At 40.4% G+C, this 27,974-nt stretch overlaps 1 protein-coding gene across 1 annotated transcript in view; it reads left to right on the top strand.

Annotated features, from left to right (window-relative positions):
* The window catches only part of LIN28A (lin-28 homolog A), a gene marked incomplete at both ends in the record, with an annotated part of 32,194 nt that extends 7,175 nt beyond the window's left edge, over positions 1 to 25,019 (top strand). The window contains 2 exons of the mRNA XM_083369880.1: positions 21,060 to 21,244; positions 24,806 to 25,019. Coding sequence (XP_083226006.1) covers positions 21,060 to 21,244; positions 24,806 to 25,019 — 399 coding nt within the window. The remainder of the gene's footprint in view (positions 1 to 21,059; positions 21,245 to 24,805) is intronic.
* Positions 25,020 to 27,974: the final 2,955 nt, after the last annotated feature.

Below are 27,974 nucleotides of genomic sequence, written 5' to 3'. Positions count from 1 at the left end.
ATTGGTTCTTGCTGTTTTATGAGAGCAAATGACCAAAGCTGTTTCTTCTAAGTTGTTTTTTAAATATTACGGTCTTGAATCTGGCCTTAGAGTGGGTGGTTGACATATATCAGTTTTCTCAAGCGCTATTCAACAATTGCAAATATGGAACTTCAGAGGGCATGTCATACTAGTCTTCTTCCAATTTCCCTGTGCTGATGGGGAAAAAATGAGGAGCAATTATAGTTTTAATTATAATAATTTTTAAACTACCGTAATTTTCATTAAAACTAATACCATAAAGGGGGGGAAACTATAAACCCATATGAATTTATTAAACTGTAATTAACACAAAATTCCACAAGTTAAAGCTGTACATCATGACAACACTAGCAGAAGAAATCTAAAATAAGACATAGTGTAAGTTTAGTCAGAGCCTGGACAAGCAGGTAGATCTGTAATTGATTCTAAAAGCTCAGCATCTATTTATTTATTATTTTATTTTATTTGGATTTATATACCGCCCTTCTCCCGAAAGGTGTTCTCTTACAGAATGCCATAATTCAGACACCTATATACATTATAACTTAAAATCAGGGTATTCTAATGGATGATACTGGTTTCCTAGTCATAGTGGTCTGCAGAGAGCATAAGTAAAGTAAAGGTAAAGGTTCCCCCACACATGCGTGCTAGTCGTTTCCAACTCTAGGGGCCGGTGCTCATCTCCCTTTCAAAGCTGAAGAGCCAGCGCTTGTCTGAGGACGACTCCGTAGTCATGTGGCCGGCATGACTAGATGCCAAAGGCGCACGGAACGCTGTTACCTTCCCACCGTAGTGGTCCCTATTTTTCTACTTGCATTTTTACGTGCTTTCGAACTGCTAGATTGGCAGAAGCTGGGACGAGTAACAGGCGCTCACTCTGTTATGCGGAACTTGGGATTCGACCCGCCAAACTGCCGACCATCTGAGCAAATTTGTCAACTGGGCCACAAAAATCCAAATGACCACTAGATAGCAGCAAAGGAGATCATATTCTTTGCTGCCAACTATTGGTGATCTGAATTTTTTTAGAGCCCAGGTATGCTAGTCTACAAAAGGGACGTGGTGGCTCAGTGGGTTAGGACGCTGAGCTTGTTGATCAGAAGGTCGGCAGTTTGGCGGGTCGAATCCCGAGTGCCGCGTAACAGAGTGAGCGCCTGTTACTCGTCCCAGCGTCTGCCAACCTAGCAGTTTGAAAGCATGTGAAAATGCAAGTAGAAAAATAGGGACCACTACGGTGGGAAGGTAACAGCGTTCTGTGCGCCTTTGGCGTCCAGTCATGCTGGCCACATGACCACGGAGACGTCCTTGGACAAGCGCTGGCTCTTCAGCTTTGAAACGGAGATGAGCACCGGCCCCTAGAGTCGGAAACGACTAGCACACATGTGCGGGGGAACCTTTACCTATGCTAGTCTACTCCATATAATTAGCTTTGTTAAGGAATGGAGCAAGTAACAAATAGCAAAGGGGAGCTTTATATCTCTTTTCAAGTCACTTAAAAGCGGAAGCTGGACAACTCCATTTCAGATATTGCTTTAACTATGGCCTAACTTAGCAGATTGCAGAATGGAGCTACTATATTGTCGCGTTTATGTGTCCTGGGGATCGAGAAGTTCCAGCTCAAATTCATAGATATATTAAAGAGAATGATATTGAAGTGCTTTGACCCCTAAACTCTTGCATCAAATGCTTTTTAATATGTCACTATTTTGTTTTTGTTATTTCTCAAATTGTTTGCCCATATTGCATGATATAGGAAGATGAGCCACAAATGAGAACTGGACATGAGTTAACAGATGACCAAACTGTTCGGAAACCATCACAGGAAAAGAATACAAATCTGGCTTCTTTATCTATGCATTGTGTCCTCAAAAAACCAGATGGGGGATTTCTTTAATTGCATGAGGGTCAGAGATAACCCGCTCCTGGTCATTTACATATGTGAATGATAACCCACAGGAAGTAACTGTGGAAGAAAGAAGGGAATTGGCCTCTTTAGATCTATTAAATCACTTTATTACAGGAACCAGGTTTGAATAGCCTTTCTCAGCAGGGGGTTAGTTTCCATCTCTTTCCCCCCCCCTCCTCTCTCCAATCATCCCCTCCCAGTTGTCTCATCTGATAACAAAGCAATCAAATTTTTGGTAAAATGGAGAACAGATTGACTTGTCTTCTGTTTTCTCACCTGGCTTTGCAGTCTGAACAGATAACATCCAGTGGTCCAGTACGTGAAAGGCCACTTTTAGATAATCATCCATTATGCTGTTGGCAGCCATTTTGCCTCATGTGGTTTTCATTCCTGCTAAATCTGGTTGACTTGGTGTTCGGTTAACAGTTGGTGAAGTGTTGAGTTGTTTTAGAGTTTCTCTTTGGGGAAAATATTTTTCACGGGCATATTTTGCTGGTCAGTGGATCCGTAAGGCTCAGTAGCAGCCTCAGGCAATGATTTTCCTTCCCCCAAATTCAAGCAATTAGCAATGTGTGTGGGGGTAGAATTTCTCTATCTTCCCCTGTAGCTGGAAAGGTCCTGTTGTTGCATTGAATTGATCCATGTGTGCATGTTTGCTCTCTCAACTTAGTAGACCTAATCAAGAATTCTTTTGTGGGCATTCCTCTTAGGAATTGAGAAATATATGAGAACATTTCAGGGCTATCTTTTTCTTTTATTAGTTAATATACAATATATTTACATTGGGAACCACTCAGTCCACAAAACTGGTAACACAGAGAGACCTTCCTGTCTGTATGAATCAGTTTTGCACATTAATTTTGACAGCACTAAACCAATCAGGTGGGACAAGTATAGCTCATTCAAACATCCTGTCCAACTCCATGTTTCAGTCAAGTAAGGACAATTATCTCAGTCAGCTTGTCTTGAGGTCTCTCTTCTTCCAGGTATAATCAGACTTCAAATTTGCAGGATCCAAGGTGTGTGTGAGTGTGTGTGTGCACACATACACAGACATACACACACGCTAAGGTTGAGAAACATTGTTCTGCCAGCATTTTAGCTTCAACCTAGCAGCCCTGAGATAATCCCCCCTATGCTTCACCCATTACTATTATTTTTGTTACCAGATTCAGCCCTTTTTTGAATCCTCTTGATAACTCTTGAGTCATTAACTAAATAGAGTAGGTTTACATATAGGACAATAGTTCTCCTCGAAAACCTAGCCATGGTTACAGTTTGAAAAAGTTGGTATGCTGAGTGAATCTAAAAGTGGAGACCTTGAATTCAAATCACCCAATGGTTTATTTAGATTCCAACTCAGTTGCCTCTGGTCCAAATTCCTGGATTTAAAATTCTAATCTCCCTCCAATTATGGAACTTTTCTGTATGTTGTGGCTGATTGGTATTGTAGTCCAGCACCTCCAAATGATGGCATACCAGAGAGGGTTGCTTTAATAATTAGGCCCCACCATCTAGGGCTTCTTAAGGGATGATTGAGGCACCCACAAGTTAAATGTCTTGCATTAGGAATGAAGCTACACATCAGAGATGCTGGATGAAAAAGAGGCAGTCAATCGGAGAGAGAGGTCTGCCTTGCTGGCCAGCATTTGCCTCCAGGGTGAATGTGTGCGCTCAGGTCTCTTAAGGGCAAATGGAGCCAGGCGGCACCTTTTTTTGAAAGGGCACTGCGGGAAGAAAATGCTGAGATAATCAGGCCATTGTCTGCAAGCCGCTTCTCTCTCTGGGATTGCTAAATTCCTGGGAAAGGCCAGGAATTACTAGGGAAGAATTCATTTGAGGATGGATTTGCCTTGGAGACGTTCAGTTCCTTGGGGTTTTTTTTTCTTCTTCTTTTCTTGACCTGGAACTGCTTCCAGTTCAACAGAGCAAAAGTTTGACCAATCCTACAGAAATCCCCAAAACAGAAATGAATTGGGTAGATGCCGCAGAATTCAATATTAAGAAACCTAGATCAGAGTAGTTTAAATTAATTAGGGGACATCTAAAATGCAGTGTTGCTCATCTGTCAAAATCAATGCTTTTCTTTTAGCTGGGAATAATTGATGTTGCAGTTCCATCTGGAGTGTCCCAAGTTAAAGGAGGACATTTATTAATGTATCTAGATTGGTTCTTGCTTTCTTTAAGGCTTCATTTCTTTTCATTCAGCTAGGATGCAGCAGGGATTTGCAGAAAGTAGATTGGAAAATGCAGGGGAATGCTTGGATCCTGGCTAAATAATTGGTGAGGAGAGCAGTTGAAAAAGTGTTCTGTGCACTGTTGAATTAAGGTACTGTTGTGGCAAGAGGATAGTTACCTTGAAAATCAGGTATACAGTTTGGAAGTCAGCCTAGTTAGTCTGGTCCAGTCAACTTTTCCCATCTGAACCTCCAGATTATAAAAGTCATCTTCCAGAATGCTCAGCAATGGCCAGCCACTCTGGAGAATTCTGGGAGTTGACGTTCATGCGTCAAATTACTGGAATTTTGTAACGTAATCCCAAACTCTACTTGGAAACCTTTAGGAAGAAAATACCACCAGTTCATCAGTAATTTTATATGGAAAATTTTTTGCTTGCTGATAATGTTAAGCTGAAATCTACAGTATTTTGTCTTTCTGTTCAAGTTGGATAACAATAGTCCAAAAGATAAATAAAATAACACACACACATAAAGTACAATAAAAAAATATAGACATATTTTAAAGTGCTTCTTTCCCAGAGTTTCTCTGAGGAGAAATAGAAACATCATTAGACTAGGGTAGATTCCTGTGCTGGATCCTCCAAAATATTTCCCTGCTATGTATACAATCAATATCTTCCACTCTCTTGGTCTCTATGCATTTATAACATATCCTATAAATAGAACTATCCTTGAATGAAACTTTTGTAAGGCATTTTATATGAATTTTTAAAAGGAATTCCTTGACTGCTTATTAGTTCTAAACCTGGTTTAAATCCCTAAATGGTTCAGGAGCCAGTCCTAACAGATTGTGTTGACTTTGCTTTGAGATCTTTGCTGAAAGCCTTTTTCACCAGCTCAAGTCAGTCATTTCAAAGAGGAGGGAAGGTAGTGTAGAATCATTTAAAACCAGTTCTTCTCTTTGAACTATCATTCCTAGTGCAACTTCTATCCTTAACTGCAATATAATAAGTCTACATGACCCCCTGTGAAACATGGATCAATAACTGTACTCTCCTTGAACCAAATCATGACTACAGAGTTATATGCTGCAATGGACTAGTCAGATTTTTCCATCACAAAGATTTCCCATAGCCAAAGTCGCTGGTGGATATTGTATGCATGCTCAATAATGAGACAAGAGCCACATCTCTACCGGATGTGATCCTTTGGTGCACATTCCATCTGGGAAAAACTTGATTTAATAGAAAAGAACATTTGTAGCTCAGGGTTGAACTGTGGGGTTCTTGGTGCTTTCTGAGTTTGCTTTGAGCAAACCTCACTCCTTTCTAGCACTGATGGTGTTGCCTAGTTGGGTAATGAAATGTCTGCAGGAAAACAACCAAACTCTTGAGAGCACCAAGGACCCCACAAAGCTTGATTTAGTTTACTTGTGTGAGCTTAGCTTAGGCTGCAATTGTATATTTAATGAAGCTTACTTTTATGTAAGTATGTGTGGCACTACATTATCAGTGTAAGGCAGGGGTATCAAACTGCTGGCCCATGGGCCAGTTGCATCATGCAGAGGCCGCGCCTACCCCAACTCTGGCAATGTGAAAAAAGTCGTGATATGTCATGACACATCACGTGATGCGGCGAGTTTGACACCCGTGGTGTAAGGTCTAGTAGTGAACAAAGATATGATGTAAATTTCTTTAACTGTACAAGAAAGTCGGTCATCTTGAACAACAATTATGTGAATGCCCCCAGTGAAGGGGCAATTAACAATTGTCAGAAACAATAAGCACGATATATGTAGTGCCATCTTACATCCACCTATAGTTCAACAAGATAATGGATATAGACTGGTAAAAACTAAAACTTTCCCTGTTGCAAAAGCAAACAAAGCATAGTCACTCACACAAATTGCTTTGGTTTGATCTGATAGATGGGGGGGAAAGCCACATCACATCTACTTAGCTTATTATTTATTCATTTTTTACTACTATAGGGTTTTAAAAGAATGAATGTCTCTGCAAAATAACTATGGTTCACTGATTTGCAAGAAGAAATGAGGATTAGCCCTTTGCCTCTTACATGCTATTTCGTTCTGACCTCATTTAATATAGATAAACTTCAGGAGAAGTTTAGTTAGTATAAAGTTGTATATATCTGAAGAAGGGGATACTAATCTGCCAAATAAAATTCCATCTAACATTTACAACAGTTCTTGGCGGATTTGTGACCTGCAGTAATTTTTTTTAAAAAGAAATATATATAGCAATTAAAGGCCCTTTTAAACCATTAACAAATTCTTAAAATTCTGAAATATCTAGGTCAAATCTTAAATTGTAACAGAAGAGGACCTGATAGACCTCTAGCCATATTATTTTATATTATAAGGCTCTGTTATGGAAAAAGTGTTAGGCTAGAATCCATTTGTTAAGTCTTTAGGTCCTGCAAGGGACTTGATTGTTTTTTTTAAAAATTGTGATAGCATCTGCTAGGGACCAGACAAACTTTAGTTCATTTTCAAAAATACAGGAAGTTGAATTGATTATTTGCTTGATGTCATTAGCATTTCACATCTTTTGCTCTTACTGACTCTAACATTGTCATCCCATGCTGTTTTAAAATGTTTTGCACCCTGTAGCAATTGCAGGATGTATGACTAAAAGCAATGTTTGGAATGTTTTCAATTGGTTGATCAATCCTATGAAAGACATCTCACCCCCAAATAGTTACTTCTGGGTCTACATCTGGATTGTGTGAGTGCCTTAGAGGTTATCAGGCAAGGCAGGTTTCTAGATAGCTGTCATTTCCCCAAGTACGGGGTAGAAAGATGGTGAGAGAGATGGCGGTAGACTTCCTGATTCAGGCTTTAAAAATTATGGCCTTGGAGCTGAAGAACTAGTACAATATAGGTAACAAAGTCCAATTAAGCTTTGGTTTTGTGAAATGGGCTTGTTTTCTGGACAATATTGTTTTATTTGAATTATGACACAATGTTATGGCTTTTGTGCTATTGGTGAGATCCCCTGGTTGTGATAGCCCAATCTCTTAAATAAGGCTGACATGTTAAGTCATAGTTTGTGTAACATGATTTGTTTACTAAGCACAGTTAATCTAGATTTGCACATTGCATTAAAATGGAGTATGGTTGAATCTATGTTTCCGTAATAGCTTGTTAGGTTTTTGAAATAAAGAGAAACAAAAGAACAAAGGGAAGTGAGTGATCGTTCTACATAAAATCTTATTTTGGAGTATGTGAGTAAATTTTATATATATAATTTATACACTTAGAACAGATCAGAAAAAAATGGCAAAAGCTCATTTTATACCCACACCCACATCCCAATGTGAGTAAATGTGAGTAGCAAATATGCTGTCTTGGCTTTTCAAAGGTGGGATACAGATTTCGTTTAATTAATTGATGCAGAGTTTGGACTTGTGGATTAAATAAGTTTGTTGTTATAGTAATGGCTACTATATAGTACTATGTAAAAGTAAAAACTATATTATCTTTTTCTACTATGCTAAAAATTTGTTTTAACGTTTGTATTGACTGTTTTTTAAATGCCCTGTAAACTGCCCTGAGTCCTTCGGGAAAGGACGGTATATAAATCTAAATAAATAAATAAATAAAAAGAGTTGGTAATCAATGCTTTTCTTTTTCTCATTTTCCCCTACACTTTCCTCTCTTCCCTTTTCCTGCCCCTACTTTCCCACTATTTTCATTTTCCTTTGTATTTTATATTCTAAACTACTAAAATTCTTTTAAAAAGAGAATGACAGCTGTAGAAATCAAATAAGTAAAATAAGCAAGCTTCTGCGGAACAATAAAACTTTCATTCCCATTCAATAATATTTTTAATAAGTCACAATCTTAAGTTCTGAAATTTTTCCAAGTTTTATCATTTCCAAACTTTTCTTTGCCAAAGTAGGGATTAGAAATCTTAAGTGAAGTTTTCTGTGGAGAGAGAATGAGACAGAGAAAGAGAGAATGAATTGCCATTCAGGAATATAAATTATATCTTTGGTACAACATTTATGTGCATGGTTTATTCTGGATTCTGATTCATAGTCCATTTCCATGAATTGAAAGAATATGTAAAAAAAGATGCTCTTTTCCTCTGTCTACTGATAGAGCCAAGAATCACTTCATGCCAGACTAGCTAGAATAAAAACAAAAGATATTGCAATTTTGCTCCTATAGGTTAAAATAAATTCCACCTTAGAAATGGTGATAAAGGAAATATAGTGAAAAATGCTCAGTCCAAATTACAAATAAATCAATCAAATTTGGCGTTCTGCCCATCTTTGATATTCCTAATAGGAAACTGTTGAGAAAAGGCAAAGAAATGCACCATTAAATCAAGAATGTGTCTTATGGTTTCATCCATGTAACAGAACTGTATATACCTCTGAGCTGGCCCAGGAATTAGCAGCCCATCTCTATCACTCGTCAGTGACCTTAAGCCAAAACAGTCATCTGGGCTGATAATTTAACGTGGTTATTAATCCATTTTCTGAATATGTACGATACATTGAATCATAAACAAAGTCCACAAGCTGAGTTGGTACATCAGGCCAAACCATTAAAAATGCAAAAACTGAGAACACCAGTTACTGTAGATTTAACATTTGGAGCTAGTTAAGTGTATGGTGTGAACACAGCATTTTCAGAATCTAGTTTATAAACTAAATTTTTATAAAAGGATCTATATGCAAATCCTCACGTGCGCCCCTTTCTGTATTTACTTTAATGCTGATGTGGGCATTTTGGACAAAGAACAGCAGAGCATTGGGTAGCCATTTAGATAACCAGTGGGCAACTAACTCTGAAAGGATCTTTTAAACATTATTATTTTTTCAGTAAAGTACTGTACAGTCAGGCAGAACAGGGAACAGGGCAGATACCATATAGGCAAGAAAGACATTAGAATCTGGAACATATGAGAAATTTACATGGATGTGGCTGAAGACTGCATTTAACACATGTGCGATGCTAGAGGACAACAGTAGACACTACCATTGTGCAAAACAAAATGAATTTTACTTGTGGATCTTTTAAGGAGAGTTTTGTTGGACATCTCCTCTCTTCCCCATCAGCATAATTATCTAAAATATATCTTGCTGCCTACACTACAGCTGTCTGTTTTCAGTAACAACCATCAGGTTGCTTCCAAGGAATACCAAAAAACCAGGCTGGAGGGCTGAGAATGCCCAGCTCTGATCTGGGTGTATGTTGGTATGGTGGGAATAAACATTCCCGGAATCAATGAATAAAGCTGGAGATGATCATTTATATCCTTCTTTGGGACTGGTGAGGAAAAAGGAAGCTGTGCGGCCACCTCTTGTAAATGCTTTTGCCTTGTTCAGATTTCAGCAGGAGTGTAATGGCTTGCTTATTTATAATCTCCAGTGGCAGAATTTATGGTGGGAAGTTTATTTCTGCTGTGGCCATTTATCTGTTTGCATGATGGTAGAATATTGCATTTGGGTGTTGTGTTTGTTTAGCCCCGTTTTTTTAACAAAGGGGGTTTCGCTGAGATTCATGAAGGCAGCAGAAGAGAACAGTAAGGGTGGGTGGTCAATATCATTCAGTTTGTTCAGATCTGAAAATGGCTGCTGGGTGACTCCTTCCCCAACTTTTAATCACTCTATGCTTTCTGTTTCGGATGTTGGTCCTACCCTCTCCCCTGTGGTCCCTGCAGATGTAGGGTACTTTCATCAGCCAGTGCAACTGCAACAGATCCTTGATTATGTTGCTACGTCCCATGGCTGCAAATGCACCACTGCTGCTGGAATAGAGCATTTGTATTTTATGATTAAAAACCCTGTTTATAAAATTGGACTAAATGGCCACCGAACATACTTTTTTTGTTGTCTTGGCATGGTTGGAGAATCCTGTGTTGGGTTTTTTTTTTTTAAAGAGGACGGCAGTTCTGCTGGTATGGGGACAGATCTGGGAGGGCTGCGGACTCCCTTCCACCAAGTATTCAGGGCTTTGGGAATCCCCCCTCCGCCCCGCCACAAGGACAACTTTTGTCTTCTCCTCCTTCTCCTTTTCTTTTTCCTTCTCCTTCTCCTCCTCCTCCTCTCATTTTTTTTGGAGATGGCCTGGGAATTTTCCTGCTTTGTGTGTGGTGTGCTGGGATGAGGGGCTTTGGGCCTCTTCCTTTCAGATGCAAGGGGGCTATTTGACTAATTCAATGGGGCTTCAGTTTGATTACCTATCTGATAACAGAGGAATTCGAACAATGTGTGTGTTTTGGGAAGGAGGGGGAGGGCCCAGGATGTTCTGAAGACCACCAGCTTCTTTTGCAGGTCACTTCAAAAGACCCAGGGCAAGAGGGAGGGGGGGCCCGGGGAGGGGGGACGGAGCCTTCCTTGCAATTTTCTCTCCCTTGTTCCCCAAGGGAAGACAAGATTGCTTTTGAGGGTGGGTTGGGGGTTGACCAATCTCTCAAGCACTCCTCAAAATAAACAGCAGTATTTCACATTTCACTCAGCTAAGAGAGAGGCAGGCGCTGGTGTAAGCGGGTGGCGGCTGATGTTAACTCCCCCCAATTATCCCTGAACTCCTCCCAATTATCTATATTTATCAGAAACGTGTTGGTGTCAGACCTCGATGTGTAAATGGCTATTTGGAAGATACTTTGTGGACAAGTCCATACGTAGAATCTCGGTTTGAGCTGGATTGTCAGATGCCTCTTAATTTGTTTGTCTCTTTCAATACTATCCAGATTTAGATCATTGTGGTAAACCCAGGCTGTGGAACCAGCAGCCAATTTTGACTCCCAAAATAGAACTTTCTGAGTTGTGGTTCTCCCTGTTTTGAAACTTCCCAGGGAAAATCTCACCGGATCTCACAAAACTTAAAACCGAAGCAACGGCAGCTGACATGAGGAAGAAGCCGGTGCTCTGAGGTTACATGAAAACCTGTTGAAAGCTGCATTTTGCTCCAAAACATTGTATGGTATTTCTGTTGTTTTTACAGGTGGTCCTTGACTTATGGCCGCAGTTGCGCCCAAAACCAAGGCAGTTTTTAAGGGAGTTGTGTGCCCCATTTGACGACCTTTTTTGTCACGGTTAAGCAAATCACTGCAGTTGTTAAACGAATCATGTCATTAAGCAAATCTGCCTTCCAACATTGACTTGGCTTGTCCAAAGCCTGCTGGGAAGGTTATGAATGATTATCACATGTCCCCTGGGGCGTCAGAGCACATTGTCAAACGCCCAAATTTTGATCATGGGATCACAGGGATGCTGCAATGGTCACAAATATGAAAAATGGTTGTAAGTCACTTTTTTCAGTGCTCTTGTAACTTTGAACAGTCATTAAATGAATGGTTGTAAGTTGAGGACTACCTGTAATTGTCTGCTTTTATGCCTGACGGTTTTACTTTTGATTTTTATATTGAATTGATTTTGTTGCCAGTTATTTTTGAACATCCCTTTGCATTCTTTTTCAAGAAAAAGCAGAGTGATCATGGTGGGTGTGACTTGTTTATAAAGGTACTGTGGGAAGATCTTGAGAAGCTTCTCCAGGTTTTTTCAAAAGGAAATTTCTTCGTAGTGGACAGGATGGAGTAATTTAAAATAGTACCAGTTTTATTTCATTTTTCTAGGTCAGTTTTCAAACTTAGGAACTTTAAGATGTCTGGATTTTAATTCCCAAAATTCCCCAATTAGTATGTTGGCTGGGGAATTATGGGAGTTGAAGTCCAGACCTCTTAGAGTTGCCAAGCTTGAGAGAAACTGTTCTAGATGGTAGGCATAATAAGTCAATGTGGGAAAAGAGATTCTCTTAACGACCACATAATTCACTTAACAGTTGTGGCAAAAAGTTTATAAAATTGGGCACGACCCACTTAACTGCCTTGCTTAGCAATGGAAAAGTTGGGCTCAATTGAGGTTATAAATTGAAGACTGGCTTTGTAAAACATGCTATGCTAAATAATTTGTCACTTAGCAGAATCTGGGCATGCTGTCATCTTCTATTATAATGTGGTTTGTTTGGGGATGATAATATATGGAAATACAATTGATGTTTTGTACACCAAGATTTAAGATTTAGTATGTTGTGTGAATCCAGCTTTTTGTAAAAGTGGAAGCCAGTTTTGGCAGAAAGGCAGGATAATGACCTGCTAAAAAGAATTTACCAAGAAAACACTCTCCTGGTATGCAATGCAGCTCTAATGGATGAAGAAAGTTTAGTCTCCTGGAAGATACTCTGTGGGAAAAGCTGATTTGTGGGAAACGTTTTTTCCCCTCTGTGATTAAAAGCAAATTGATTTAGATTGTAGGAGGTGTAGCAGCAATATGGCGGAGGAGACCAGACTATCTTTTTGAATTATTTGGGATTGGAGGTCTAGAGCAGAGGTCTCCAACCTTTGGCCACTTTAGGACTTGTGGACTTCAACTCCCAGAATTCTGGGAGTTGAAGTCCACAAGTCCTAAAGTGGCCAAGGTTGGAGACCTCTGGTCTAGAGGTCTATTAAGCCTGTTGGAGAATTCACAAACTGATTTGCTTTTTGCCACACTTGTGCACATGCATACACACATATATGAATATATCTACCAAAATTGCTCAGCAACCAATTTGGTGGATGTACTATATATTTGGCAAGAATCTAATCTATGGGTGAATTCTTTTCCAGGCATTGTATTCCAGGTGGGATGTGGCTGTCTTAAAGAGCATTTGAATGAGTGTTAGCCAACTTCACCTGATTTTGAAAAAGCTTGGAAATGTAGCTAGATTGGGAGCTGAAAAACATCCTGGAAGAATGTAATAACAAGAAAAACTAAAGGAGCATATGCATGAAATTATTAAATGTCGGTATTAATATAGTATATTACCTTCTTCACAGCCAGCAGATAAAATTATCTTAACAGTGTGCAATAATAGTATGCGTGCAAGGCAAGCAACATTGATGTGTAAATGGTGATGTTTGCAGACAAAGGCATCATGTCTGTTTTCTACCACAAAATAGTACACAACATAATTTTTCACAGCTTTCCCCAAACTGGTACCCTTCCCGTGAATGGGCTGGGAATTGAGTTATCCCAATATACCTAGAAGGTGCAAGTGTAGGAAAAACTTACTATGCTAACTAAAATAATGGGAGTCATAATTATTTGCAAGCTTGATTCAAAGGCTTATTTTCTTTTTGTTGGATGTTGGGGTTCCTTGTAACTATTGTTTAGTCAAAATTGTAAGGAGAATGGTTTTCAGCATTCTTAGAGGCTGCTTATTGAGGCCACCTACCCATCTCTATTTAAATGTGTGTGTGTGTGTGTGTGTGTGTGTGTGTAAACTTTGCCTAGTTCATGTTTAGGCTCACATGTTGTTTAAAGAGAGAGGGTGTTGCCTAAATAAACTGATTAGCTGATGCACCAAGGTCAGCTGTCCGATAATTATTTGAAAAGTGTGATTCACGGGGTTTGCTCCCTTCTTTTTCAGCATGTAAATAACCCCCAAACCCACCACTTTTGACTTACAGCAGAACTCTCCAAACTTGGCAACTGTAAGACATATGGACTTAAGCTCCCAGAAGTGAGAAATTCTGGGAGTTGAAGTCCACAAATCATACAATTGCCAAGTTTGGAGACTCCTGAATTAGAGCAAAGTGGAAGGCTCAAAAAGTACACATGCCTAGGGGTTTTTGTGGGTGCGCACACACACCCCCACCCACCAAAAAAAAAAAGGAATGAAGAGCCAGAGAAGAGGTTGTTTAGCCCTTCCTCATTTATTTCCCCTCCTCCCTAATTTCTCCTGCCTTTTTCCAGCTAGGAGTTGCAACTGTCCTTTTATTAATGGCCATCATGGAGAAAAGGGTTTTGGGGAGTGGATGATAGAAGGAAAGAGGAAAGCAGACTCCTTTCAACCTCTTCAGTTGTGACTAATCTCTAGCCTGGCCTTGGCAAAGATATCTAACTACACACAATAGTTGGGATTATGCAGTATCCTATATGAAGCCAAGATGGGGTTGGTAGTTAGTGAATCAGTGTGTTTGTGTTACTGTAGCCATTATCTTAGCAGGCAGTGTGAACCAGGCCACCACATTAACTTTTTAGTTTAGGCATTACATATTATGTGACTGCAGCAGCAGTGTTTTGTTAACCCAGATTTAATACATTGTATAAAGCAAGGCAATATGCACATGTCAAAACTGAGATTGGAATGCAGCAACCTAAGTGTTGGCCCACTCAGTTTCTTGCCATAGAGTTGTGTGGATAGATAGTATGGGAAGCAAGAGTGGTACATACAGGTAGTCCTTGACTTACAGTCGTTCGTTTAGTGACCATTTGAAGTTACAACAGAACTGGGAAAAGTGATTTATGACTGTTTTTGTCTTACAACTGTTGCAGTGTCCCTTTAATCATGTGATCAAAATTCGGGCACTTGGCAACTGGCATGTATTTATGACAGTTGCACTATCTCAAGGTCATGTAATCACCAATTGCGACTTTACAAGTAAAATCAGTGTGGGGGAGCGAGATTTGCTTAGCAACTGTATGATTCACTTAACAACTGGCAAAAAGTTCATAAAATGGGGCACAATTTACTTAACAATTGCCTTGCTCCACAATAGAAATTGTGGGCTCAGATGCAGTTGTAAGTCAAGGATTAGCTGTGTGCAGCCCTGAATTCATGAAGGGAAGGAAGGGTATAAATCTAATTGATGGATTGTTCAGTATTGTGTTATGTTATGTTATTTACAGTTATGTTATTTACAAAGAAGGCATGTAAACACTCCAGGGCAGTGACAATTGGAGTGGCTATAAGCTTAGAAAATGAAGTGAAATAAAATGAATGTAATTTTTTGCTTTGCACACCAAATACTTGAATAGGGCCAAGGCAAGTAGAATGGGCTAGGATAAAATCTAAACTAACCTAACCTAAATCCAGTTTAATTCAGGTTGAATTACAATGAATATGATTATTCCTCTACATTATTAGCATGACGTGTTTACCCAGGTCAGTTAAAAAATCTAACAAGTCTGGCTGTACAATAATGTAAGCTTGATCATTGCTGACTTTGGGACTGACATTTTGGTATGAATCCGGTTTTGTTTGGTGAGTCTGGTTCATGATGTGGTTGAAATGCTTAGAAGGTGAACTAAGGTGACTAGATTATGTAATTCACATATTTCTCCCCTTTCCTCCCCTCACAACGATTTGCTTCATTAAAAGTTACAACTCGCTGGGAAATTTTAGAGGGTGCCTGATGGCACTTTTTGGATATTATATTTATTTATTTATTTATATCAAATTTTTAAAAACCGTTCACAGAGAGACTCTGGGAAGTGAACAAATTAATGCCCATTGCAGTTGAGGGCATCCATTTGGGAAGTGCCAAACTAGTATAGTTCAGGTAGTGTAGTACTACACAACTGCTTTTCAGCATTCTTAAATATGAAGTTGCTTACCCTTGAGTCCCCAGGGAAGTGCCATCATCTGACCTGTGTTACTGAACAACTCACGAATGAGGAGTTTGCTCCATTCATTAAAGGAAAAAAACAATGAAAGACAGGAGGAAAGGAAAGAAAAGGCTTGCTCTTCTCTCTTGTGTGTGGCAGATGGCCTGCAGACCCAGAAGGGGACAGGCTGGACCAGCTCGAAAATGGTTCAGGCAAGAGCAGCATGGACAGATTATTAATTCTGCTATGCCACTCCCCTCCCCCTCCCCAAAAGAGCTCATTTTAATAGTAAGCGAGTGTTTTGAGAGTGTCAGCTGAGAGTGTAAATTGGCCTGCTGGTAGGAGATTTATGTGAGTTTGTGGCCTAGCCAAACCAGGGGAAACTTGCAGTGAAACAACCAAAATTAAATATTGTGGCATCGACGTTTGGGAAAGATAATCCCCTTTCACTGGGATTTTGACCCGTAATTGTGAACTGACTTCGATGTGCTATAAATTTTGGGGAAATGAAGCATTTAATTCTATCTCTGAACACTTTTTCTCACCCTCAGCACTGTTTTTAATTTGGAGCAAGTGCTTTGTTTGTTGCACTTTTGAACAGTGTCACACAGTGTGTGGTGTAGTTGGTTCACATGGTGTGGTGGGATGGAGGGTTTGTTGTCACTGTGTGTTGGGGGGAGAGAGCACGGGGGGAGGCTCAGCTAATCTCAATGTACACATGTTGTACTTTGACAATAAAGGTTTATTTATTTATGTGCTGCTCACACTGGCTATGTTCAAAAGTCACAACTGGCTAGGTTCATCCCAGATAAGGTAAAGGTAAAGGTTCCCCCGCACTTCCGTGCTAGTTGTTTCCAACTCTAGGGGCCGGTGCTCATCTCCGTTTCAAAGCCGAAGAGCCAGCGCTTGTCCAAGGACGTCTCCGTGGTCATGTGGCCGGCATCACTAGACACCAAAGGCGCACGGAACGCTGTTACCTTCCCACCGGAGTGGTCCCTATTTTTCTACTTGCATTTTTACGTGCTTTTGAACTGCTAGGTTGGCAGAAGCTGGGACGAGTAACAGGCGCTCACTCTGCTACGCGGCACCTGCCAAACTGCCAATCAAGCTCAGCGTCCTAACCCCCTGAGCCACCGCGTCCCAGATACTAAATCGTAAATTATGATTTACATACAGGCCACTGTAGTTGAGTTTGTATATATAATAGGCCAAGCCAAAAGAGAGGGGTGTTCTTTTGTGCGTATTGTGTATTTCTAGTCAAAATGTATAAGATGTGCTGGGGTGTTTTGTTTTTTTAGGAAAACTTTTTAAAAAAGAAACTAGCTCTTCCAGCAGACCCTGGGCCCTAGCGACTTGTGAATTTGCACAAGATATTTTAATTCTTTTTCGTTTCCCTGATGCAGTGTATCTATGTATGTTATTGTTATTTGTTTGTTTCTTTATTATTTGACTTTAGTACAGTTCAGGGACATCCAACCCTGATAACTTTTAAGATGTGTAGACTTCAACTCCCAGAATTTGCCAGCCAGCACACTTAAAGTTGCCATGGGTGGACACCCCTGTTTTTAGTAGGACTGTTGAAGATAAGGGTGGGGGTGGAATCAGGCAAATCTCCTGGTTTAATTCAACTTTCTGCAAAGAAAATGACCCTGGGTTAAAACACTGCCCTGAGAGCAAGTAGGCTTCCCCACTATGGACTATAAACTCTCTTTAAAACAGGAGCTGAAATGAAATAGGGATTTGGGGCATTCCAAGCATATGGTTTCTATTAAACTATGTGCTTCACTTCCTGGGGTAAGGTGTGATCTGGAATAATGTAAGATAATTTGCATAACTGGCCTCAAGTACGAGTATGACACTTAACATTGGGGAGGGAAGGACTACAGTTTTAGTGGGGGATTATATAAAGTGAGCAAGGTTATGTTATGTATATAGAATTCCCCCTGCTTTTTTTCAAGGGGTTGGTTATATGGAGGGGGACTCTCTACATGGAAGTTTCTTTAACTGATACGAGTTAGCTGAAGTTGGAGTTTAAAAACTTTTTTTTTTGCTTGTGAACTGTACTAATTGAGACAATGTATTATCTGACATGGTATCAATTCCAGCAAAAATCATTGCTATGTGTTGGTCCTTATTTCTACCTAAGAAATATTGGAAACCTGTACCTGCTATTTTATTTTATTTTTATTTTATTTTTTTTTTGCAAACTTATGTAGCCGCTAATGAAACTCTGGACAGTGAACACCACCAAAAAAAGCATAACACAGGAATTAATTATATCAGTGATCAAATTTGTATGAGAAACTAGCTCTTGCTTTATCATTTCACTTTCATACTTGACCAGCACAAAAACATACATAAATAAACATTTCTTTGTAAAAGTTGAGATGAAATTGTTGTGGAATTCAGAAATGAAACAAGTAGTTTAAGAAGAAGCTCCCATAATGGGTGACTTGAGGGAAGAAGACCTGAGAGTGGTAAGGCAAAAGCTCCTGGGACTACAGAACAAGACAGAGCAATAATTGATCTATTCTTATAGCTGAGAATGAATTAGGAAATGTGTAAGGAGGTGGTCTTTAGAGACCTGATCTGCGGTTCAAACAAATGGGGGGTTGGGTTCAAAGGAGGCTTCCAATCAAGCTGATTAGGTTTTGATTGGTTAGAGTCTGTGGACATCCATACTGTTTCTGATTGTTTCAATTTCTGCAGATGTGATTTTACATCGAATTACTCCTGAGTAATGACCGTAAGGCTAAGAGAATGACCTTATTGACTGTTTTAATAAAATCTGAACAAAGGTGCCATGCAGCGCTTTTGAAAGTAAAAAAAAAGTGTTTCCAGAAACACGGGGACATCTAGGTAGCACTGGTCTGTAACTCTGGATGTCAGATATTTTCCCAGGATTATGCTGAAGCAGCAGAGGGAAAAATGCAGCATAGAACATAGAATCATAGGATTGGGAGGGACCTCGGAGGTCATCTCGTCCCTGCTCAATGCAGGAGGCCGTATACCATTCCAGTCAAATTCCAGTCAAATTCATTCCAGTCTTATTCTCAAAAACCTCCAGGGATGAAGTATACACAACTTTGGGAGGCAGGCTGTTGCATCGATTAATTGTTCTCACTGTCAGGAAAATTCTCCTTAGTTCTAGTTTGTCGGATCTCTATTAAATAAGCTTCCACCCATTACTTCATTCTGGTTCTTTGGAGCAGGGCTCCCCAACCCCAAGTCTGTGGTCTAGTACCGGACGAGAGCCTGTTCAGAACTGGACCACGGAAGTGGTGGGCAAGCATGTGCATGCAAAGCTGCATTTGTGAAAATGGTGTGCACATGTGCAAAACCATCCTCTCCACACACACACACACACACACCCCCGTCTCCGCTGGGCCGCCGACTGGAAAGGTTGGGTACCCTGCCTTGCAGAATAAATCAATCCCCTCTTCTGGGACAGCCCCTAGAGTTATTGGAAGGCAGCTATCATGTCATCTCTAATCCTTCCTTTGAATAGGCTAGATCAGGGGTAGGCAACCTTGGCTCTTTTATGACTCGTGGACTTTTAACTCCCAGAATTCCTGAGCCAGCTATACTGGCTGAGGAATTCTGGGAGTTGAAGTCCACGAGTCATAAAAGAGCCAAGGTTGCCTACCCCTGGGCTAGATACACCTAGGTCCCTTAATTGTTCCTCATATAATTTAACCTCCAGACTAAATTATCTTTGTTGCTCTTCTCTGCACACTTTCAGCATCATTTCTGTATTATAATGGCCAGAACTGGATGCAGTATTCTTAAGTGTGGAGTCAACCAGTGCAATTTAAAGTGATATTATTTTGGTACTATCCCTCTGTTGAGGCAGCCCAGGATTGTATTGACTTTTTTGGCAGCTGCAGCACACTATTGGCTCACACTTAAGTGGTGGTCCACCAAGAAACCCAGATCTATCTCACAGTTAGTACTGTTGATCCAACTATCTCCTATTCTATATTTATGCATTTGATTTTTCCTGCATAAATGCTGGTCCTTACTTTTCTCACCATTGAACTGTATCTTGTTGGATAGGGCCCAATATTCAACTTCTGTCAAAATCCTTCTGAATTTTTGAATATCAAGTGTTGGCTGCTTGAAGGAGTTGCTGACAATTCTCCCTTGTGTTTCAAAGCCTTTTTGCCTTGAATCCAAAGCTGATAACCTAGAGAAGTTTTGAGTGGAATATAAAGTGGGGGGGGGGAAGATAAGGATCACAGTGGGGAGGTGATGACAAAAATTGACCAAATAGTACTAACTAGGACTACTGTGGATTTCCTTTGGAGACTGGGGTCAGTTCAGTGGGGGTAAACAGATCTCCAGGGACTATAAATTTCTCATCCTCTAAGAAAAATGAAAATATTATAATTGCTGTCCTATAACTAATTCTGTGGGGTTACGCTACATTGAATTCCTCTCCAGTGTTGGTCTGACTATTCCTAGAATATTGCATTCAGCTTGGGGCACCACCTTTTAGGGAAGACATTGACAAAGTGGAACATGTCTAGAGAAGAACAGCCAAGCTGATAAGGGTGCTGGAAGGGAGGAATGGTGGGAGGTGTTGGGTATGTTTAGCCAGGATAAAGGTTAGGTCATTGTCTTTGAATATCTGAAAAGCTGTTATGTAGATGCTAGGGGGGAGCATTTCTGAAGAGTTGATGCAGAAACACAACAAATATGTGTTTAAATTGAAAGGAAATACACTTTGGTTGGGTGTCAGGAACAATTGCTTATAATACAACTATTCAGCAATGGATTCCTTCAGTGATGGAGTCACTTTTTTACTGGAACTGTTTAATCAGAGGCTCGATAGCCATCTGCATTTCCTGCATTTTAGAGAGACTGGGCTGAATCAATGTTTCTCAGCCTTGACAACTTGATGTGTGGACTTTTAACTCCCAGAATTCTTCAGGCAGCTAACTAGTGGAGGGGAATTCTAGGAGTTGAAGTCCAAAACATTGGGTAAGAGATAATCTTGATACCTGACTTGATCCAGAAGAAATTCAATGGGGGCTATTATATTACATAGTTCTCATAGCTGGATTGTTTATAGTGATATTGGAAGAATGTTGTTTTGGAGGTTGTGTTATCGGCCTTTCAGAGTTAAGTGTTGTTCTCTACATTTTCAACTAGCTTAAAATAGCCCCAGGAATGTTCTGAATTCAGAATTAAACATACTGTGTTCAGATTTATTAATCAAAAGAGATAAATAAATAACAATGAATATGAACATATATAGAAGCAAGTAGCCCAGCATACCAACTATGTTCCTTTCTGGGCAGAGAAAGTTGTGTAACTTGTATTTTATGTCAGTATTATTCCGATTCATGGCATACGGAGCTGCCTTTGCATGTGATCCCAAGAGTTAGTTAAATTAAACATCTGCAAATTTGTGGATGGATATGTGTATCACTTTTTTTCCCAGTGCACAATATATTCTCTGCCTTGCAGTCAATATTTTATAATTTCCTCCAAATCGCTGAACTGTTCTTCCTGCCCCTTTTTTTTTTTCTGGGCTCCAGAGCAAACTCCACATGGACGGTTTCCGCAGCTTGAAAGAAGGAGAAGCAGTTGAATTCACTTTCAAGAAATCCTCTAAAGGTTTGGAGTCCATCCGAGTCACTGGCCCTGGAGGGGTTTCCTGCATTGGTAGTGAAAGGAGACCGAAGGGAAAAAACCTTCAGAAACGCAGGTCGAAAGGAGATCGGTAAGGCTTGATTCAAGGACTTATTCAGTGATTCCAGAAACCTCTTGACTTAACAACAAAATTTCAAATATTGAAAAAGCAAAGGATGTTCTGTGTATTGGAGGTACAAAGTATAAAGAAGTTGGTTTTGTGAGAGGGTTGTTTTTTTTTTGCTAGAAAAAGAAACAACAAGTTAAATTAAGTTCGGAACTTTCTTTTCCAGCAGTTTGGCATATAACAACAACAACAACAATAATGTTGGAAGGGAGCTTGGAAGTCATCTAGTCCAACCCCCTGCTCAGGCAGGAAACCCTATACCATTTTAGTCAAATGGCTGTCCAGTCTCTTCTTAAAAACTTCCAGTGTTGGAACACCCACAGCTTCTGGAGGCAGGTGGTTCCACTGGTTAATTGTTCTAACTGTCAGGAAATTTCCCCTTAGTTCTAGGTTGCTTCTCTTTTTGGTTAGTTTCCATCCGCTGCTTCCTGTCCTGCCTTCAGGCGCTTTGGAGAACAGCTTGACTCCCCCTTTCTCTGTGGCAGCCCCTGAGTACTGCTATCACGTCACCTTTCTTCCTGGATATTACACATCCAGCATTCTTAATTTATTTCATTATTTTGATTCTTTCTCACCCACTGAGTACTCAAGATAGTTAATAACAATAAAACCTTGTTTGGCCTTCTAAATCCTTCTAAATTGTTCATTTTTCACCATCATCATGAGAGCTAGAAACTTGTATAATGCTAGTAGGAAGAAACACTGATGTCTAACATTCCCACCAAGATAAAGATGATAACAAAAAGATAATTTAGTCAGTTGGTTTTAGTACAGGGGTAGGCAACCTTGGCTCTTTTATGACTCATGGACTTCAACTCCCAGAATTCCTGAGCCAGAATTCCATGAATCATAAAAGAGCCAAGGTTGCCTACCTCTGGTCTAGTAGTTAAGATGCTGGCCTAGGAACCAGGAAAAGACCGTGAGTTCTAGTGCCTCCTTAACCATGAAAGCTGATTGGATGATCTCGGGTCAGTCACTCTCTCTCAGTCCATCTCAGCTCACATGATTGCTTTGGGGAAAATAATAAGAGGAAGAAACATTAGGTATGTTCGCTGTAACCTTGAGCTATTAGGGAAATAAAGGTGGGGTAAAACCAAATAAGTAATTTCATCTGCCAGATGTCTTCTGGTATAATGGGAATGGCAAATAGGCATGTAGGCTCACCAGTGGAGGCCTAGGAGAAGAGATGTCTGTTTTAAAGGAGTGGCAGACTGCTCTGGATGTGTTGCTCTGCCTCTGGAACCCTTTTCACTTTCAGATCCAGCATGATAGCAATAGACTTGTATACCACTTCATAATGCTTTACAGCACTCTCTAAGCAGTTTACAGAGTCAGCCTATTGCCCCCAACAATCTCAGTCCTCATTTTAACAACCTCAAAAGGCTGGAAGGCTGAGTCAACCTGGAGCCAGTCAGGACTGTACTGCTGGCAGTTGGTAGAATTAGCCTGCAATACTGCATTCTAACCACTGCACCACCACACCTCTGCTATATGTGGCTATGCATACATGCCTACATAAAGAGCACCACTTTGCTTAAATTAGTGGCCTTAATTCAGCTTCTCTCAATCCGGTGCTCTCTGGAAGTGTTTGACTACATCATTCCCAGCCATTCCTTTGGTGGAGGCTTGGCCAGCAATTGTCCCCTCCTTCTACATAAGATGCTTCCTTTTGACTTTTTAATGAGTGTCAGATGCAGATTTCTAGGAGAAGGGCAACAAAGGAAAAGCTCAGAGTTCTCTCTCTCTCTCTCTCTCTATCTCTCACACACACACACACACACACACACACAGAGCAGCTGAATAGAAATAGGCTAATGTCCCCATTCATGTATTTGCAGTATGGTGCTACATGGGATGGGTAATGGCTCATCCTTTGGCCAACCTAGGAAGAAAGGGAACATCAGGCAGACTTCTCATAGCAATACATGGAAAAATATGACTTATATCACTTGTCCTAAGCCACGTGCCCTCCATATATTCTAAAGATCCTAGTGGCTGTGGGAGTTGCATTGTTAACACATCTGGAAGGCACCAGATTATCTTACACTGGCTGTATTCCTACAACAGTTAACTGGCTGATACAGATCTAGCCATTTGGCACAGCATACGAAGTGGTTAAGTTTAGGCCTTTTTGCTGTCAGCCTGGATGAACTCAGCCCACTTGCTCATTTAATAGTTCAATGTATGCACAAACCCATGAGAAGGGGTGATTTGGGAACTCTGTAAGTCTTACTGATTGAAACACAAGCCTTTAGGCTAAACCCTTGGTTCATTCAGGGTCATCTATGCTTTCTGGCCCTGTAATATCTTAAATAGGCCCCAGACTATTTAAGAATCCACTTATTCTACTAACATAATACAGTTGGGAGGATGGATGCATGGAATACTTTTATTGCTGAGTTTTATTGCCCATTTGCTGAGAAATGTCCCAACACACCTGAAGGCCATCAAAAACCTCTTGGCTGTCTGGTTGGGAATCCAGATGTTCTTAACATGTTTTCAGATAACTTTCCCATCCATTGCAAGCTGCAAAACCAAAACTGAAAGGTTATGATGGGCATAGTCATAGTCCAAAACATCTGGAGGGCATGAGGCTGCCGCATGTCATATCTTTGCTTTTCCACAATTTTGAAAAAAAAGTCTTCATTAATATCAATGGGGGAGGTTCCCCCTAGTGGTTAAAAAGACTTGTGCATTCTTTTAATTCATCCAATTTTTGAAGGTCTCACTGGGAAAGTTGCTGGATCTCCCTTTACTACAACTAGTCCTCGACTTACAACCACAACGGAGCCCAAAATTTCTGTTGTTAAGTGAGGCATTTGTGAAGTGAGTTTTGCCCCATTTCTGACCTTTCTTGTCACAGTTGAGTAAATGACGGCAGTTGATAATTTAGTAACCCCGTTGTTAAGTGAATCTGGTTTCCCTATTGACTTTGCTTGTCAGAAGGTCACAAAAGGTAGGTCACATGACACTGGGATACAGCAACAACAGTCATATAAATATGAACCAGTTGCCAAGTATTGGAGTTTTGATCACATGAATATGGGGATGCTGCAAAGTTCGTAACTGTAAAAAACCGCCAGTCACTTTTTCAGTGCCATTGTAACTTTGAATGGTCACTAAATGAAATGTTGTAAGTCGAAGACTACCTGTACTCTTCTTCAAGGGAGCAATTGATTCATACCACACTGAAGCAGGGTGTGTGTGTATCTCTGTGTGTATGTGGTGAGAAAGAGAGAGAATTTGAAAAACAATGGGAGTGTTGTTGATATTTCTTTGACTTCCCAATCTAGCTATAGCTATGAGGTTTCCCAGTGAGGTCCTGACTCAGTGTAATCAGATTGATTTTATTTAGGTTTGATTTATATCAGCCAAGGTCATTATAGGGTTCTGCTACCTAGGTTTAACGCAGATGATATAATTCTTCTTTTATTTTGGCTGGGTTATGATAATACAGACAGCTATGGCTTTCCCGGAATAACTTTCCTGATTTCCCCTTCATCTCATTTTCCTCTTTTTTCCCAGATGCTACAACTGTGGTGGCCTGGATCATCATGCCAAAGAATGCAAGCTCCCTCCGCAGCCTAAGAAATGCCACTTCTGCCAAAGCATTGCCCACATGGTGGCCAACTGCCCTATCAAAACGCAGCAGTCACCCAGTTCTCAGGGAAAGCCCACATACTTCCGGGAGGAGGAAGAAATGCACAGCTCACCCTTTCTTCCTGAAACCAGGGAATGATCTCTGGAAATCAGTAGGAAATCTGCCCAGTTGACCGGCTTCAGGGCATCAAGTCAGCCAAAAATGGGAGCAGAGAATCGGCATTGGCTCCAAGCTGTGGGTGAACAAGCACTGGGCAGGAGAGCAGCAGCTTTTATCTTTAGCAAAGGCAAAAAACTGAGTGGGAGAGGAAACCCTTTCCTCCTTTTAGTGGGTATGGAATCCGGGAATCCCTTTCCCTTTGTGAAATTGGAAGCAAAGAGCCAAAGGTACCTTCGTGAGCTTGGCTTACTTCACCAATCCAAGTGAAGATCGGGAAAATGCAAAAACCAAAACCTGAAATTATGGATCTCAGGACGTGTTTGTACTTGAGTTAACAGTGTGTGTGTGTGTGTGTGTGTGTGTGTGTGTGTGTGTGTGTGTGTGTGACACAAGAGAGATTGAAATTGAGATTTCCTCACATTGACAAGACTACTGGAATACAAATGGAAATAACTTTCTAAGACAATCCGAGGCTCAAGGAAGGACGAGTCCCACTTTAGAATGTCAACAGCATTGCAGGCCTTTAGGGACACAGACTCCCCAAACTGCCTGTTCTGTTATTTTCTTAACAGAATATAACTGAATCCCCTCCATTTTCATATCTGACCTGGGATTCTTTCGTCATTAGGGAAAAGTAAGAACCCCATGCTTTTAGATGTTTGTGGGACCTGAAGGAGCATTGGCAAGCGCAGGAGTCTTGATTTCTGCCAAAACAAACTCAGAGAGTTAGATCTGTTAATCTACTGTGCCATGCAGTGGTATAGCCATGCTCCTTCCTGCATGTGTTTGGCTAATTCAGATGTTTAAAACACACCACCACCACCACCCCACACACAAACACAAACACGATACCCAGACACAGACCTAGAAATGCAAATTTGGCATTACATTTGATATTGCCGTCCATGTGACTACCATATTTTTCGTTCTCTAAATGGGTACAAGGGTTCTGAGTTTAAATATGTGTTTACTTGGCAAGCCCACTCATCAGATGAAAACTGCTGCTCCGTTGCCCAGCTTAACTTCTGTAGCTCTGCCTTTAATTTATTTTGTTCCCGCGGACAGCTGGACTTGCCGTGTGAAAAGCGGGAGGGTGGGTGGACCACCCTCTGCTCTGAAGCCGTGATGTGAAACCTGCACTACGAAGTGCGTGCGTGAATGATGCATCTTTGGGTTTGTTGGGGGTGGGGGGGTTGCTTTTCTTTGGGAGGAAATGTTCCCTTGTTTTAAAAGTATAAATATTCCATTTTGTATTTTTGTATATTTTAAACTTTTTTAAGAGGGGAAAAAAGGAAGAAAAAAAACGACAGGATTCTGCAATTTATTCTCAGGTATTCTCAGACATCTCAGGGATGGAAGAATCTCGGCAGCTCTGGGGCTGAATGGATCAGCGTTGAACAGCACAAAGAATAAGAAAGCCTCTGTTCTTTAAAAGTTTTTTGGCTCTATCTTACAGTCTCTGTGTGTATGAGTGGATTGATGTTTCTAAATGCTGTATTTTAGTAGATTTCTTCTTTTCCCTTTTCTGGATACAAGTGAAGGTAAAATGATTTGTGGCACAGTTCAGAGGAAAGTGCTCCACGTAGACGCTTCTGTGGGGCTTCCCTCCTTTCCTCCTCAAAACTAAAGGTTTCTCCAAGGACTGCCTGTGGATCAACAAGCCAAAGGGAACGATATCCCACAGCTGTGCAAAATATTGGTGATGCTATATGTAGCCTAGGATAGTTTTGGTGTCTGATAGGATCTCCTTCTCTGTTTTACCTGTCCTTAAACCTTTTGACTCGTTGACCATTTCTGCATCTCATCTCTAGCAGAATTTCTTATTCATGCATTTTAGAATCCAGATCCGTATTATCCTTCACCTATCGGCATTTCATCTAATGTTCAGATTCTGCAAGTCTAGAAGCTGGGATAGGAATGGGAGAGAATCGGCAAATCGATCAGAAACCTCCGACACCTCTGGACATTAAGAGAAATGTACTTGCTGTGTTAGGCCTATCAGCAGACACTCCCACTCATCCAGGTCAGGATGTCTTATATTCCAAGCCTCATGAAGTATTTGTGATAGACCAAACATCCATCTCTCCTTTTCATTTTTTTGGTCAGGAAAGGAAAAAAGAGAAATTCTATTTCATCTGCTGCCCTCTCAGTCTGTCCCAAACCCCCAGATTAAGGATGTCACCTCAGTCTCCTGAATAGTAGGACTTGCCTGCTGGAGGTGACATTGAAAGCAGGAAGGGATGTGCAAAGATGGAGAATTAGGTTGGTTAGGGCATGTAACACTGCAGATGTTGATAAATTATAGCTGCCAGTATTTTTGCTATTAGCTATTAATGGCACTGAATTGTAATTTGAAACAGCCAAGTTCCTAGATTTCTTCTCTGCTCAACTTAGGAATTTGTGTAGGATCTGGTGCTTGGTAACAGTTTTCTCGCAGCTGTTAAGGGTGAATTTAGTATGCAGCATTCTTAAAAACATCTTAAGTGAAACAGAGAAAACCCAAAATGTGTTTTGGGGACTTACAGAGCTGTTCCATATAATTCCTCCTCTGTCTCACCCATCACAAAAATAGTGGCAATGACATGATGAGAAATATGCAGCTGGTTAATTTTAATACATTACTGTTATCTACCTCAGGATTATTTTTGATGTCAATAGGTGTCAAATACAATAGAACCAATTAGGTTAGTTATCTTGCTCTAGATTGGTCAAAGAAGGAATGCTTCCCTAGGCCTAGACTGTGCCCAAAATTTAGATTGTGGCACCTTGTAGTTTTGTATCTGATTTTTATTAAGAAGAAAAAGGTTAACTTGACACTGTTCCTCTTTCTAGATGTTTAGTCTGTGTAAATATCTCATGTAAAGTTGTCTGATTTCTTCCCAATTTCTTCTTGGATTATTGTTTACAAACTTAAGAAAAATAGCCAAAGCAGGA

The sequence above is a fragment of the Vipera ursinii genome (assembly GCF_947247035.1).
Source record: "Vipera ursinii genome assembly, chromosome: 9".
Classification (NCBI taxonomy): Eukaryota; Metazoa; Chordata; class Lepidosauria; order Squamata; family Viperidae; genus Vipera; species Vipera ursinii.
This window is presented reverse-complemented; position numbering and strand designations above follow the sequence as displayed.